General features: G+C 37.9%; 1 protein-coding gene across 2 annotated transcripts in view; it reads left to right on the plus strand.

Moving 5' to 3' along the window:
- Positions 1-14,437, plus strand: part of LOC121319703 (early endosome antigen 1-like) — a 35,043-nt gene extending 20,606 nt beyond the window's left edge. For both annotated transcript variants that reach the window (XM_041257396.1, XM_041257397.1), the window contains 13 exons: positions 1,716-1,871; positions 2,104-2,243; positions 2,677-3,007; positions 3,173-3,274; positions 3,381-3,575; positions 7,216-7,389; positions 8,935-9,120; positions 9,309-9,440; positions 9,859-10,044; positions 10,232-10,470; positions 11,183-11,303; positions 12,110-12,208; positions 12,587-14,437. In XM_041257396.1, coding sequence (XP_041113330.1) covers positions 1,716-1,871; positions 2,104-2,243; positions 2,677-3,007; positions 3,173-3,274; positions 3,381-3,575; positions 7,216-7,389; positions 8,935-9,120; positions 9,309-9,440; positions 9,859-10,044; positions 10,232-10,470; positions 11,183-11,303; positions 12,110-12,208; positions 12,587-12,706 — 2,181 coding nt within the window. In that variant the 3' untranslated portion in view covers positions 12,707-14,437. The remainder of the gene's footprint in view (positions 1-1,715; positions 1,872-2,103; positions 2,244-2,676; positions 3,008-3,172; positions 3,275-3,380; positions 3,576-7,215; positions 7,390-8,934; positions 9,121-9,308; positions 9,441-9,858; positions 10,045-10,231; positions 10,471-11,182; positions 11,304-12,109; positions 12,209-12,586) is intronic.
- The last annotated feature ends 161 nt before the right edge of the window (positions 14,438-14,598 follow it).

The following is a 14,598-nucleotide window of genomic DNA, read 5'->3' on the forward strand; positions in this document are numbered from 1 at the left end:
TACCACACCTTGAAAATCAAGTGATGCAAGCTGTTTCACGCAATGTTTTTCCTTCTTTATGCAAGGCAAGGTTGTTATAATAGTAGAAAACACCAGTGGAGGTTTTGAGTGAGTAAATTGTTAATCCTCATAATGCATCAGAGTATAAAAATGACTTTTGCACAGCAGTGTATTTTGTATTTTTATTTTATATATATATATATATATATATACACACACACACACACACACATATACACACACACACACACACACACACACACACACATATATACACACACACACACACACACACACACACACACACACACACACACACACACACCATACTGCCTTGGGACCATAAAATCGGTATGTTATAACATAGGTATGTAATAACCGGGTACATGCAAAATCAAAACCTAGTTCAGTACTAATTGATTAATGTACATATACAATGTATGTAGTATAAAGGTTTATTACAGAAGAAACAATATAAAACAATAACATGTAACTAGTACCGTACATTGCTATACAGTATGTAACATTGTGTATTTTAATTATTTAATACAGTAATTCTATGTTGCCTTGGTTAAAGATGGTCAGCTAAATGAATTATATCAAAATAACAAACATGTAAAGTACTGAGTAATACTATACTGTAATTTGTAACAAATACAGTACAGAAATAATAATAATAATAATAATAATAATAATGTACAAGTCAATAAACATTACCATACAAACAGTCAGTTCAGGTACAGCACAGTACAGTAATCATTGCCTGTATGCTATTTTAAGAAGTCTTTTAGGCCCTGGCCACATTAGCGTTTTAGAACCGAGTTAAGGGTTCAAAACCTGTTTAAAAGTGGTTAAATCGATTTGCTTCCACACTGAACACGGTTCATGACTGAGTTCAATAACAGAGTTTGAAACCTTCTCAGGAGGTAGTCTCAAACTCGGTTGCCAGCATAACTGGGTTAGATAGACTGGTTTAACTGTAATCTGGATGTGAACCGTGTTCCAGTCTGGTTACACAGTATCCTCCAATATCCCCTAGTGCTTTGCGGTAGTACGTTGCCATAAATCCCCTGGTTATATGAGATGAGAATAATGAAAAGACAAGCACAAATTAAAATACAGGAGGATTTATTCTTGTCATGTTCCATTGGTACAGTCAGATATGCTAATGTACTGTAGTAGAGAAAACTTAATGTGTCCAAAACACTTTTTAAATTCTTAGATCACATCACATATTGGTAAGTTAAGTTAAAGGTCTTTATTTAGACAATTAATTAAATTAAAGAACGTCTTCTCCACCCCAGATTTTCTAATTTATTTACTATGGCATGGGCATTTTTTCCCCTCCATACAAATTATTCCCCTTATGTTATTTAGGCACTTTTTTGTAGCTCCTCCATTCTGCTCCCGTGGTTAATGAAAATAAACAACAACATTTATGAGGGGGAGAAATAATAATACTGCATAAATTACAATAATCGAGAGCAAGGTCAATTTCAAACAGCAAGAAGTAGCCCTATGAGTATGCAATACCACTGCATGCCATCGCAGTGCATGCTTAATAACAGGAAGTATGCACTATCGGAGTACCTACTAAAAGGAGAATTTAAACAGGATTTAATATGATTTTAATCAGTTCCATGATACTTGTCTGTGTCTGTGTCTGTGTGAGAGAGAGAGAGTGATATTAGTAATTGTATTGATTGTTTTTTGAGGAATTAACCAAAATCAAGGCTCAGTTGGACCAGGTCAGCACCAAGCTTGAGGATAAAAAAGAGCATTGCAGTCAACTGGAGAGCAGCCTGAAGGAGAGCAAGGAGAAGCTGCTGAACTCAGAGCAGAAGATTGAGCAACTTGAAGGACAGGTTAAGGTTTGTATACAATGTTTACCTTCATTTAATATTTGCTTTCTGAAAAAATATTAAACTGTATGTGTACATGTTTATAATTAATTTGTATATATTTTTGAGGAGGCCATTGCTTCAAGTAATTTTCCTATTGGTGGAATATATGTTCCATCTTTTTAAACCAGTTTTCAAAATGGTAATAGCGCATGAAACTATAGAAATAGTTATTTGAAAACCTGCTGTTGCTGTACTGCAGAAACACGAGGCTGACCTCCAAGAAGTTCAAATGAACAGAGAACAGCTTCAACAGGACCTTGAGAAACAGAAGAAGCAGAATTCAGAAACGGAGAACAAAGTGAAGGAACTCTGCAAGCAGCTTGATGCAGAAAAGGGAGTGTAAGAAAACTAGGTTATATAAGGTAGTAGCTTTTATAGTAAAAAATGAAACATCTGTTCACCCCTTTTGAAACCACTACTTGGTATCTGAGGTGGAACACCAATATTTCTCAGGGAGAGTTTGACCAATGCACTGCATTGTGGGCTTAGTTATGTTTAAATTAACTTAATTGTTTTAAGGAATTATGAACAGGGATCCTTAACAGCAATCCCAGAGAGATTTTGAGAAGGCATAAACCGGTAAAGCAAGAATGCTTATGGGAACAATATGGCCAACCTCACATTGCTTAGTTTGTTAAATGCCATGACTGGGGTAAAACAGGGCATTACCAATGTATTTTTGAAAGCTAAATAAATAACTCTGGATAGAATAGTGACCTGACAGAGTGCCTAGTCCAGCTATTGAGCATGTTACTTGTACATTTCTCAACAGTGTAACTACTGTCAAAGAGGAACTGCAAAAGACATCTAGTGCTCTTGAAGAAACAAAGCAACAGCTGACTAAGCAGGAGGAAGACAAGGTCAACCTGAAGCAAGACCTGGAGAAGCTGAGGCAGGAGGCAAAGACACGGCAGGAGGAACTGAGCAACAAAGCTCAAGCCTTGACGGGAAACCTTCAGAAAACTCAGCAAGAGAAAGAGTCTCTATTGAAAGACCTAGCAGCAATGAAAGAGAATCTGTCCAAAATCTCACAGTCTCTGAAGGAGTCGCAGACGCAGCTGGAGAAGCAGAAGCAGAATGAAAAGGAAGCTTTAGATCAAAAGGTTAGTTCAGTATGTGTTATATTCAGAACTGGGTTCTGGATTGAAATCTTAAAATGCCCTCTGAATTTTTATGCAGTGTTCTGTAGGGCTTGGTGCCCTGAGAGTAATGAAGAAGCACACTTCAAAAAGAAGGCAGCTTTCATCATTTTTTTTTTTTTTTTTCAGGAAAAATCTCATCAGAAAGTGAATCAAGAGCTTCAGAAGAAGGCAGAGTCTGCAGCTAAAGAAGTAAATGAGGTTAAAAGCCTGCTACAGAAAAAGGATGAGGTAATTGAAAAAACGATCGATATAGATATAGAGATAGTCAGTCACCTCTTGATTTGTCACCCAAGACTATGAACCTGTGATCTGAAAGGGGTTGTTTTGGTTGCAGACTGAGAAAGAGTTGAAATCCCAGCTGGCATCAGTAAGCACTCAGCTCTTAAAAGTGCAGGAGGGACTGAAGGAGAAGGAGAAAGCCGAGCAGCAGCTGCAGACAAAGTTAAAAGTAGCACACGAGGCCTCTATCCAAGAGATAAAAAAACTGGAGGCGCAGCTAACTGATTTACAGACGGTTCATTTGCAGAAGGTATGCAAGCTTTCGATGATCCAGCATGGGGCTTGGTTTTTTGGTGTATATTGTAACTGTATTTGCTAGTTTGTTTTATTTCATAAACCCTGTTTTAGATAAAGATAATAGCATGTTTTTGTTACAGGTTATTAATATAGGCCTACTGAAGGTGTCATGGCACTAAACAAAACAATCGAACAGAAATCGGCATTACAAAACACAATTAATCAGTTAAAAAATTATATAGATACGTAAATAAAATAAGAATAGGTAAATAGAGATAAAATCAATCATCATAAAAGTACAGTGTATTAAACAGTGCAGGCTACAGTAGAGTCAACGTTACAGAGGAGGAAAAAAATGCAGCTGGGAATAAGTGCATCTTAAGGGTATATTTAAATTTGGCTACTGTTGTAGATTCTCTAATGAAAGTTGGTAGTGAATTCCAAAGAAAAGGAGCAACACAGCTAAAACTATGTTTTGGAACCATGCATTTTAACAGTCCAGAGTTAGAGGATCTAAACTGCCTTCCAGGGATGTAAGGGCTAAGAATGCCCATTATATAACTAGGACCCTGACCATGCAAAGCCTTGTAGGTCAACAATAATATTTTAAAGGAAACACGGGACTAGATAGGAAGCCAATGCAAACGCTTAAGAACCGGAGTAATGTGTTCTGTCCGCTTGGTACCAATAAGAACCCTTGCTGCTGCAATCGATGCAAAGAGCGAGCAGGAAGATTAACAAAAAGAGCATTACAGTAACCCAACTGAGACGTAACAAATGCATGAACGAGAATCTCAGCATCCTTAGGGGACAGAAAATGACACAAAGTGGTTAATTTTCTTTAAATAATAAAACCCTGTGTTGAAGAGATGTTTTTCAAATAAAAGCTTTGAGTTAAGATGAACACCTAAGCTGCGGACTAACAAAGAGGCAATTTTTTAGGTCGTCCAACAGGTGTCCGTACACCCTGTTTTCTGTCAGAAGATGCCGAGTCCCTGCAGTACTTTTTCTAGTTTTTGTTGACGAGTCTGACGAGTAGTATTTCATTTGTTTTAACTGTGAATGTCCACCTGCACACTTAGCCATTATTGTTTAGTGGGAACCAAGAATATTATGACATAATATGAATGAGAGAGACCAGGGTACAAATTTACTAGGTGCAATAATTTAGAAATGACAGATACAGCCAACACAATAAAACATGCGGTTCAAGCTTAATCAGCAGCACATAGAGATCAGAAAACAGAATAAATAGGATATTTATTTTTAAATGTGATGTCTGAACTGAAGTAAATTTATTTTAAAAGTAAAATTAGAAATATGTATCTACAGTAACCCCTTCTAAGAAATGAACTGTTCATTGTGAAAAGAACATAAAAAAACTGTCATCATATCCAAAAACTGCAAACCTAACAAGAAAAATGGGTAGGCTTTACATACTATGCACAAAAACGCAATGCAGCCTACTGCTTAAAAAGAATTAGTCATACTTTGATCCTGCATTTCTGTCAGTGTGGTTTTTATTTGCTGTTGTCTGTAGCAGAAGAGCTGCTAGTGTGTTTTCAGAAGTGAAGGCATATTCAGCACGCAGCAGACTAAATGTACTCGTGTGATACTGGAACTCACTTTAACAATAGACAAGTAGGCGTCTTTCTGTCCAATGAGCAAATGGAGTGTTTTAAAAAAAAAAAATATATATATATATATATATATATATATATATATATATATATATATATATATATATATATATATATATACACATACACATATACATACACACACACACACACACACTACTGTGCAAAAGTTTTAGGCAGGTGTGAAAAAATGCTGTAAAGTAAGAATGCTTTCAAAAATAGACATGTTAATAGATTATATTTATCAATTAACTAAATGTAAAGTGAGTGAACAGATGAAAACTCTACATCAAATCAATATTTGGTGTGACCACCCTTTGCCTTCAAAACAGCATCAATTCTTCTAGGTACAGTTCTTCTGTGGATTTAGGCAGCCTCAGTTGCTTCTCTCTCTTCATGTAATCCCAGACAGACCGATGATGTTGAGATCAGGGCTCTGTGGGGGCCATACCATCACTTCCAGGACTCTTTGTTCTTCTTTACGCTGAAGATAGTTCTTATTGACTTTTGCTGTATGTTTGGGGTCGTTGTCATGCTGCAGAATAAATTTGGGGCCAATCAGATGCCTCCCTGATGGTATTGCATGATGGATAAGTGTCTGCCTGTACTTCTCAGCACTGAAGAGACCATTAATTCTGACCAAATCCCCAACTCCATTTGCAGAAATGCAGCCCCAAACTTGCAAGGAACCTCCACCATGCTTCACTGTTGCCTGCAGACACTCATTCGTTTACCGCTCTCCAGTCCTTCGGCGAACAAACTGCCTTCTGCTCCAGCCAAATAATTCTAATTTTGACTCATCAGCCCAGAGCACCAGCTGCCATTTTTCTGCACCCCAGTTCCTGTGTTTTCGTGCATAGTTGAGTCACTTGGCCTTGTTTCCACGTCAGAGGTATGGCTTTTTGGCCGCAAGTCTTCCATGAAGGCCACTTCTGACCAGACTTCTCCGGACAGTAGATGGGTGTACCAGGGTCCCACTGGTTTCTGCCAATTCTGAGCTGATGGCATTGCTGGACATCTTCTGATTGCGAATGGAAGTAAGCATGATGTGTCTTTCATCTGCTGCAGTAAGTTTCCTTGGCTGACCACTGCGTCTACGGTCCTCAACGTTGCCCGTTTCTTTGCTTATTCAGAAGAGCTTGGATAGCACATCTGGAAACCCCTGTCTGCCTTGAAATTTCTGCCTGGGAGAGACCTTGCTGATGCAGTATAACTACCTTGTGTCTTGTTGCTGTGCTCAGGCTTGCCATGATGTATTACTTTTGACAATAAACTGTCTTCAGCAACCTCACCTTGTTAGCTGAGTTTGGCTGTTGCTCACCCAGTTTTATTCCTCCTACACAGCTGTTTCTGTTTCAGTTAATGATTGTGTTTCAACCTACATATTGAATTGATGATCATTAGCACCTGTTTGGTATAATTGTTTAATCATACACCTGACTATATGCCTTCAAAATCCCTGACTTTGTGCAAGTGTACCTAGAAGAATTGATGCTGTTTTGTAGGCAAAGGGTGGTCACACCAAATATTGATTTGATGTAGAGTTTTCATCTGTTCACTCACTTTACATTTAGTTAATTGATAAATATAATCTATTAACATGTCTATTTTTGAAAGCATTCTTACTTTACAGCATTTTTTCACACCTGCCTAAAACTTTTGCACAGTACTGTATATATATTTTTTAAAATCTCATTTCATTTTTAATGCTTTGCTGCATTATGCGTTTCAGTGACTAACTTTCTATTTAAACGATAACTCCACTCAGACACTTATTCCGATGTTGTCGCAGTCAGGATTGAAGTATGGTGTGCCGAATGGCTGAAGACACTGCAGGGAGATTAACGCGCGTTAAAATAATTAATCTCCAAAAAAATACACGTTAACCGCAGAAGTTAACTAACATTAATTAACATTAAAAAAAAATATATATATATATATATATATATATATATATATATATATATATATATATATATATTTAACAGTTGTGTTATATAATTTTTTTTTTAGGTTGAGGACGAGGAGAAATTAAAAGAGCAGTTATTACAAGAGTTAAATGATGAGAAAGGAAAGTTAACCGAACTTCAGAAATGCTATGACAGCACAAAGGAAAGTGAATGTAAACTGCAATCTGACTTGTACGGGAAAGAATCAGAGCTTTCTGCAATTAGGCAGGACCTAAAGGTGAGTGATGATAATACGTTTGGTGTCTTAAAAACACTCCTTCCTTACTGTTTGTGTCTTCTGTGCATGGTCCTGCAATACCGTATTCATCGTAATTCTTGTTGTTCTACATCTACTGGGGAATGTCGTCGAATACATTCCCCCATATATTACATGAGGTTGGGCCTATCTGGAGAGAGAAACAACACTTCCCAGTCTATTGTATTAAATGATTTACCAGGGAAGCTTTTATTTTTAAACACGTTCAGCCCTTTGAGGTTCAGACATTACAATTTTCCCTTTCCAGTCTGATGTCGGACCCGGTCTGACATCATCAAAAAGAAGTAAAGCGCAGGTCTCTAGTCGTTTTTTCTCTTGAAAAAGCCAAGAAAACCTTTCAATGGCCGAGTGAGACTGTAGGAGCTGAATGAAGCTGGAAAAAAAAAGACGTATCTCATAGCCCCATGCACTACAGAGATAACACGGCCATAACAAAGGAGGTAGCTGCTTCTGCACAAGAATACCACAGGCATTTGCAGAGCTTTTTGAGATGTTATAGTAATAAAATAATGACTCGGATCGCATTAGTGAGGAGTTTGGTGATAAATCCGCTCCTGATCACTCGTTTTATCAGTATGCACGTCTATAAAGAGGTATGTGAAAAATTCAGAGAAGAACAGGTGGGGCTTGGTTGGAGATGGAGTACTGAGTGTTCTCTTGTGATTCAGTGCCTTTTAAACCTGTTTTAAACGCCGTGTGTAAAATACACAGCGCGTGTGAAAATAAATTGGACCTGATAAGTGCTGAATAAATGGACTGCTAAGGGTTAACATTTATATGATAGAGGAGGTTAAGAAATGACATTCCATGACCCACCATATTGTTTTTAACTGGTCTATACTCCATTACAGAGCTACAGTGGTATTGGTTACATAACTGCACTCTTCAGGGTAGCATGTCCCAGTTCATCCAGACTGCCTATGTAGTGAAATGTGAGACATAGTCAGCATTTTCCTCCCACGACCTTGTTCAGGACATCTAGTGTACAAACCTGTGGTTTGATTACATGTCCACAATTGATAAAACATTAAAAGGGGACACAGCAAATGACTAGCTACAGCTTCTTTGTTTATCTCCTTTAACAGCTCTGGTAGTGTGGACTTCAGTCAGAAATATTTGTTGCCACCACCTGACGTAATTAAAAGCATGATTCCCAAGCCAACAACAGTAAACAATGTTATCACCTGATTAGTCTCATCAATAATGGTGAAAGGTCTAAAATGAGGGTACCTTCTTTTAAGGAGGGGCAGCCAGTGGAAAATGCATCTCAGCAGATGTCAAGTCATGTCACACTTAAAAGGTCTACCTGGTGAATGTCTTGGTGTTGTTTTTGCCATATTTAATGTTTGCTCCTTTAATTCTTGTGGAGTAGTGTAGTATGGTTATATCAACTGCAATTGGTTTCAGTTAGAAACATAGTTTTCCCAATAATTAAGGCCATAGTTACTTCATTTCTATATTTCACTGACTGTACTCTCAGAAGTAGCTTATTCTCTGTTTGTATAGACTACAGAGGAGAAACTGACGTTGGCCCAGGAAGAACTTGTCACAAACAGGAACCAACTTACCAGCCACAGTCAGTTGATCCAAGAGCTGAAAGCAGCCAAGACTGAGCTGGGGCAGGATGTGGTAAAGAAGAACGAGCAGATCAAACAGCAGGAGAAGAATTTACAGGAAGAACAAAAACAAAAGGTGAGTGTTTACTTGGAACTCTGTCTGCAAGTTACACCTGTTCAGTATTCTGCTGTGTTGGAGAAAGATTACTGGTCCGCATTGAGCCCTGGTTCTAAAATCTAGTTATGATCACAAGTATAATGTGTTTGATTGCTTTGAGCCAGCATTAACTGAAATTGAGCACCTTTTTCGTATTATTTTTGCAGACATTAAAGGAAGAGGAATTGAAAAAAGAGAAGTCGAAGGCAGCAGAGCTGAACGAATTGAAGTCTAAACTGGAGAAGGAAGTGAGCAAGCTGACTGAGGGACAGAGGATGCTCAAAGAACAGTATGAGAAAGTAAGCCAAAGCCAAAACCCTGTTAGGGAGATGACAAGCATTCTAACAGTACACAGATCAGAGGACCTTAGAACAGGATGAGAGACAGGGAGTGAGACAGAGCGAAGCGTATCTAATTCTGCTAAAATGTGGCAATGTTCTTTACCACAATTTGTGAGTATAGGAATCTAGGGACATGTTAGGGAACCAGTCTGTCGGAATGTCACAATTTAAATGTGTACATGTGGTAGATCGAGATTGTGGTGATCTACTTTTTCATGATACTAATGGATCTAAATTTGTATTTACAGCTGGATGTTTTCAATTAGCAGTTCCAGTTTAGGCGTACCATATCTTTTTTTTGTGTTTATTTTACTTTGTTTTTAAATGTACATTTTAATGCAACCTACTCTGCTTTGAATGATTGTGTAATCTACAGGAGCTGACAAACCTGAAGGATGCCAAACAGTTTCTGATTCAGCAGAAGTTGGATACACAGGGGGTGGCTGACAGCTTGAGGTCTGCCCTGGAGCAGGAGAAGAAAGACCACAAGACAACCAGGGAGGCAATCTGTAAAAGAGAGGAAGAACTGAAGAAGGAGCAGGCACAGAGAGAGTCCAAACTGGTAAAATGTTACTCTCTAAATCTTCATTTAAACCAGAACAGTACCAATATATCATTACGCAAATGAGTATGTAAAATGTAATATTTATTCAGCGTTTTTCAAATTGTAGAAACCCAACCAGACACATGTTCAAAACGGTATTTGGTTTTGAAATCTCTACAAATAGTGTTGCACTTTTGTGTTGCAGAACGCAGAGCTGAAGGCTAAAGAGGAGCAGAAGAAGCGGCACGAGGAGGCAGAGGCCAAGCTGAGCATGCAGATCACAGCGCTGAACGAGAACATCGGCACTCTGAAGAAGGAGTGGCAGAGCAGTCAGCGGCGGGTGGGGGAGCTGGAGAAGCAGACAGACGACCTGCGAGGGGAGATTGCAGTGCTTGAGGCCACGGTGCAGAACAATCAGGATGAGAGGAGGGCACTGCTGGAGAGGTGAGGAGGAGGGGTGAATATAGAGATATAGGACTATTCACAGCCAGCCAAAAACCAAGTGGCCTCAGGTGCGAAGGGAAGTTTGTATTGAAGTATAAATAGTATTTTGTGAACTGGTTTAAAGGTTACTGTTTAAATTTGCAATGGATTAAGAAGAGCTTGTGGACTCTGAAGAAAGCCCCTGCCAAAACAGTTGTCTACTTTGCTTTTAAAATGTATTTAGTACAGTGTAGATGGCTGATCAGCACAAAGAACTGACCACTTTTAAAAGTAGGCAATTTTAGTAGCTTGAGCAAAGATTGTTCTAGAGAATGTCTCCACACTTTCGTATATAAGTGTAAATATGAACACAATTCTACCAATTTGTTAGTAACGCCCAATTGACTGATATGTTTACCTCTCGCATTGTACTCGTTACTGCTGTCCAAAGTATTTGCTTGCTATGGTTTTTCTATTCTAGTGCCAATTTCCAATACTATTTTTTGACCTCATGTGCACGTTTTTCCAGAGCTAGCTTTATCTGTATTTCCCAGTCTTGAGCAGGACAGATTAGAGAAGGCATCTCCTCATGCAATGAGTCACAGAAGTGGTGTGGGAGGAAGGAGCCACTGTCTTATCAAAAACAGAAGGGCACTTACAGTTTCATAAAACTTTTAGTAATTAATTCAAATTAGGAATTCCTAATTTGTTGCATTATGTGCTGCTCAATCAGGTGTCTGAAGGGTGAAGGGGAAATGGAAAAACATCAAATGAAAATGATGGAAATGAGAAGAAAACTGGACGATACAACTGCAGCAATGCAAGAGCTGGGCAGGGAGAATCAAACGCTACAGGTGCACTTTCAATTAACAGATACAGTATATGGTTTACTGTTGATTTAGCAATAAATTATCCTTTTATAAAATTAATGATTGACTATTTTAAGTGAACTGTCATGTTTTTAGAAATAAATAAACAAAGATAAGTTGTTTTTAGCCAACTATTTGAAGGTCAATACGGCAGCTACAATTACTCATGAATCCTATTTCCCTTAAGTTTACCTTTTGGACCGTCCAATTGCTGTATATCCAATATGTCATGATTATGCAGTTATTCCATGATTGCAAGTGAAAAGCATGTAGTGTGCGCCCTATAACCTGGAGGCCGCTGGTTCATGTCTAAGCTATTCCACTGTCGACCGTGGATGAGAGTTCCCAGGAGGTGGTGCACAATTGACAGAGTGCCGCTCAGGTGGGGAGGGTTTAGGTCGGCCAGGGTGTCCTCTGCTGACCTCACACCAGCGACCCCCGTAGACTGGCCAGAGTGAAAAGAAGCGGACGGCTGACGGCACGTTTCGGAGGACGCGTGTGTCCATCTTCGTCCCTCCCAAGTCATCGCGGAGGTGGCAGGGGTGAGCCGGGTTGAAATAAACATGATTGGACATTTCAAATTGAGGAGAAAATAAAAAAAATAACTGGCGATTCCATCTGTCAACTACATGTTCTTAAGCTAAGAATCTATAACAAGCATAGCCCTGGATGGATTTTCAGAATTGATTTGTTTAATCCTTCTAATGGTTAGTATCCATGGTGATTGTTCTGCTTGCACAGGAAGCTGCTGGAATCTAACAGTTTTAAGTGTCTCAATTATAACCCAACAGATCAAAAACTCCCAAGCACTAACCCGGAAATGGGCTGAAGATCATGAGGTCCAGAATTGTATGGGATGTGGAAAAGGGTTTTCGGTCACTGTAAGAAAGGTATGTGTACATTTAATATCTCCTAAAGGCTATAAATGTATCTGGCATTAAAGTAAGATTAACACTGGTGAGGTTTACAGAATTTTTGTATCACCAAATTGTAAACTTCTAAAACATATGCATGCCAAACGGGCGTAAACCCCATTTATAAGTTTCAGTCTTGATGTTAGCTCCAAACTAAACATACCTTCACTTCAGCAATACAGTGCAAACTCTCCCACAATAAAGCAGCTAAATATTACTCAGAAAACCTACTCAAGGCATGTTCTTTTTAACTTAACAGGGCATCTGTGGGAGAGGGAGAGGGAGGGAGGGAGGGACAGAGAGAGAGAGAGAGCGAGAGAGCTAACGTTTTCGTTATTTTTGATTTCACTACAGCATCACTGTAGACACTGTGGAAATATCTTTTGCGGTGAATGTTCAGCCAGGAATGCCTTAACCCCCTCGTCCAAGAAGCCTGTGCGAGTCTGCAGCACCTGCTTCGATGAGCTGCAGTGACGAAATGCACTTGTGTCTGTTTAAAAAAAATAAATAAATACTATTCCAGTTTAAGAATGATTGATTACCATATTATACAGAGCATATGGCATAGCATCACATGGACTAATAGCTTGTAAAGTGTTGAAATTGGTGGATTTTTGAGAGTTGTAGGAGTTTTTGAGTTTTGCTAAAGCTTCCGAGTTGCAGTCTAAGTTCAGAGTGCTGATCGCGATGTTGGTTGGATATGCTGCATCCTAAATTGAACCCTTTAATCTCTGATTTGAACCAATGTATCTTTAATAAAAGTGAACTAGCTTTTGGGAAATGATGAACACTTCTGTGCAAAATATGTGTATAAATGTACTAGAGAACATAGTAATGAAAATGGTTCACATAAGTTAGTTGTGGAAACTGGTAATTTGATTTGTTATTAAAGGAGTAGGTAGTTCTACAAATTTAACCTGATAAACACATCTCTGGAGACTTATCAAGACGCCATTAGTTACCAGCTATGGAAGTATTTAACCAAAGATTGCTGTCTGTAGTTAATCTGGATTTATGAGGCCCAGCATGTTTTTGTAATATTATTCGTGACACTGCCAGGTAGAAATCAACAGATTCTACAAACAACGAATCAAATCAGTTCCAACTGACTGCATGTTCACAGTATTAACCAATTGCAAAGTTGCTGTTTATAAAGATAGAATGTGTCTTTTTTTGCCTATTACAAATTTGATGCTTGCCTTTAGATCTATAATGGTATGTGCTGACTGGGTATAACTGGTTTTTAATTGTATTTCTTTTAAGTTCAGGTATATGCATATACAGTTGTTTTATAAAACCCATTTGGTGATGCTTTTAAACATGCAATATGATGACAATACTCATGATTGTGTTATTTGGATTAGCTGTGGGTAAACCAGAATGTAAGATTTATTTTAAAAAAGAAAAAAGTTTGTTTCTTTGTTTAATTCAGAGGAATTTTGTTATAACAAGGGGAAATGTATTTCCACACTCACTGGACACTTTTCCTGAAATGCCAATCATTTTGCATTGGTGTTACTGCTAGAGTGTCTGTACTCTTGTCTTGTGCCATGAATATTTCAGAATTAGAAAGCAGCAGATTTCCTCTGTGCTATAGACAACCTGATTCTTCAAATTCATTGCCTTTGTTTGACATACTGGCACAGCCATTTTGCCAGTTCCGAATACGTCACAGTAATGACTGTATTCTGTTATTCTGGCAGTCCTTTTAAATAAACATGGTAAGTCTCTGGCAAGTCACAGTTGAGAATAGTAATTTGGCTTTTTGCTAATGTGTTGTACAGCAACATTTACAGGAAAGCCACGTTCAGCACAGTGTAGTGATCAAATTATTTTGTCTACCTCTCAGTTGTATTTGGGATTAAGGTACCCCCAAAAGAATGTCGAAACATGTTAGTTTATAGTTTAGACTGATTTCTCCAAAATGTATGTATTTTCAGTGTAACTTTTTTTTTTTTTTTTAATATATTCTTTGCCTATATTTCCATACTATCTACTATTTATATGCACTTTCCTGCAGCAAATTATCTATCATAAAGCCACTTGAATGCCATTGATGTCCTCTTTTTAATTTTAGCCCTCCAGACTTTTATCAATCATGAAGTTTATGATCTAAATTCATTCTTGCTAAAAAATTATTTTATTATTTTGTTTAGGCAGTGCCAAGTAATTTTCCTGTTTCATTTTATTATGCTGATTTTTACATTTTGTTATTCATGCAAATTATTTTAATATTGTGTAAAAGAAAAAAAAAAATGAAAACAAATTTAAAGTACTAATATCTGTAAAAATTGTTGGATGAATTGTGTAAAAACATTGGTAAAAATCAATTCAGCAATTAGAAGTCTAAAAAAGGAACGTCATTG

The sequence above is a fragment of the Polyodon spathula genome, chromosome 8, assembly GCF_017654505.1.
Source record: "Polyodon spathula isolate WHYD16114869_AA chromosome 8, ASM1765450v1, whole genome shotgun sequence".
NCBI classification, from domain to species: Eukaryota; Metazoa; Chordata; class Actinopteri; order Acipenseriformes; family Polyodontidae; genus Polyodon; species Polyodon spathula.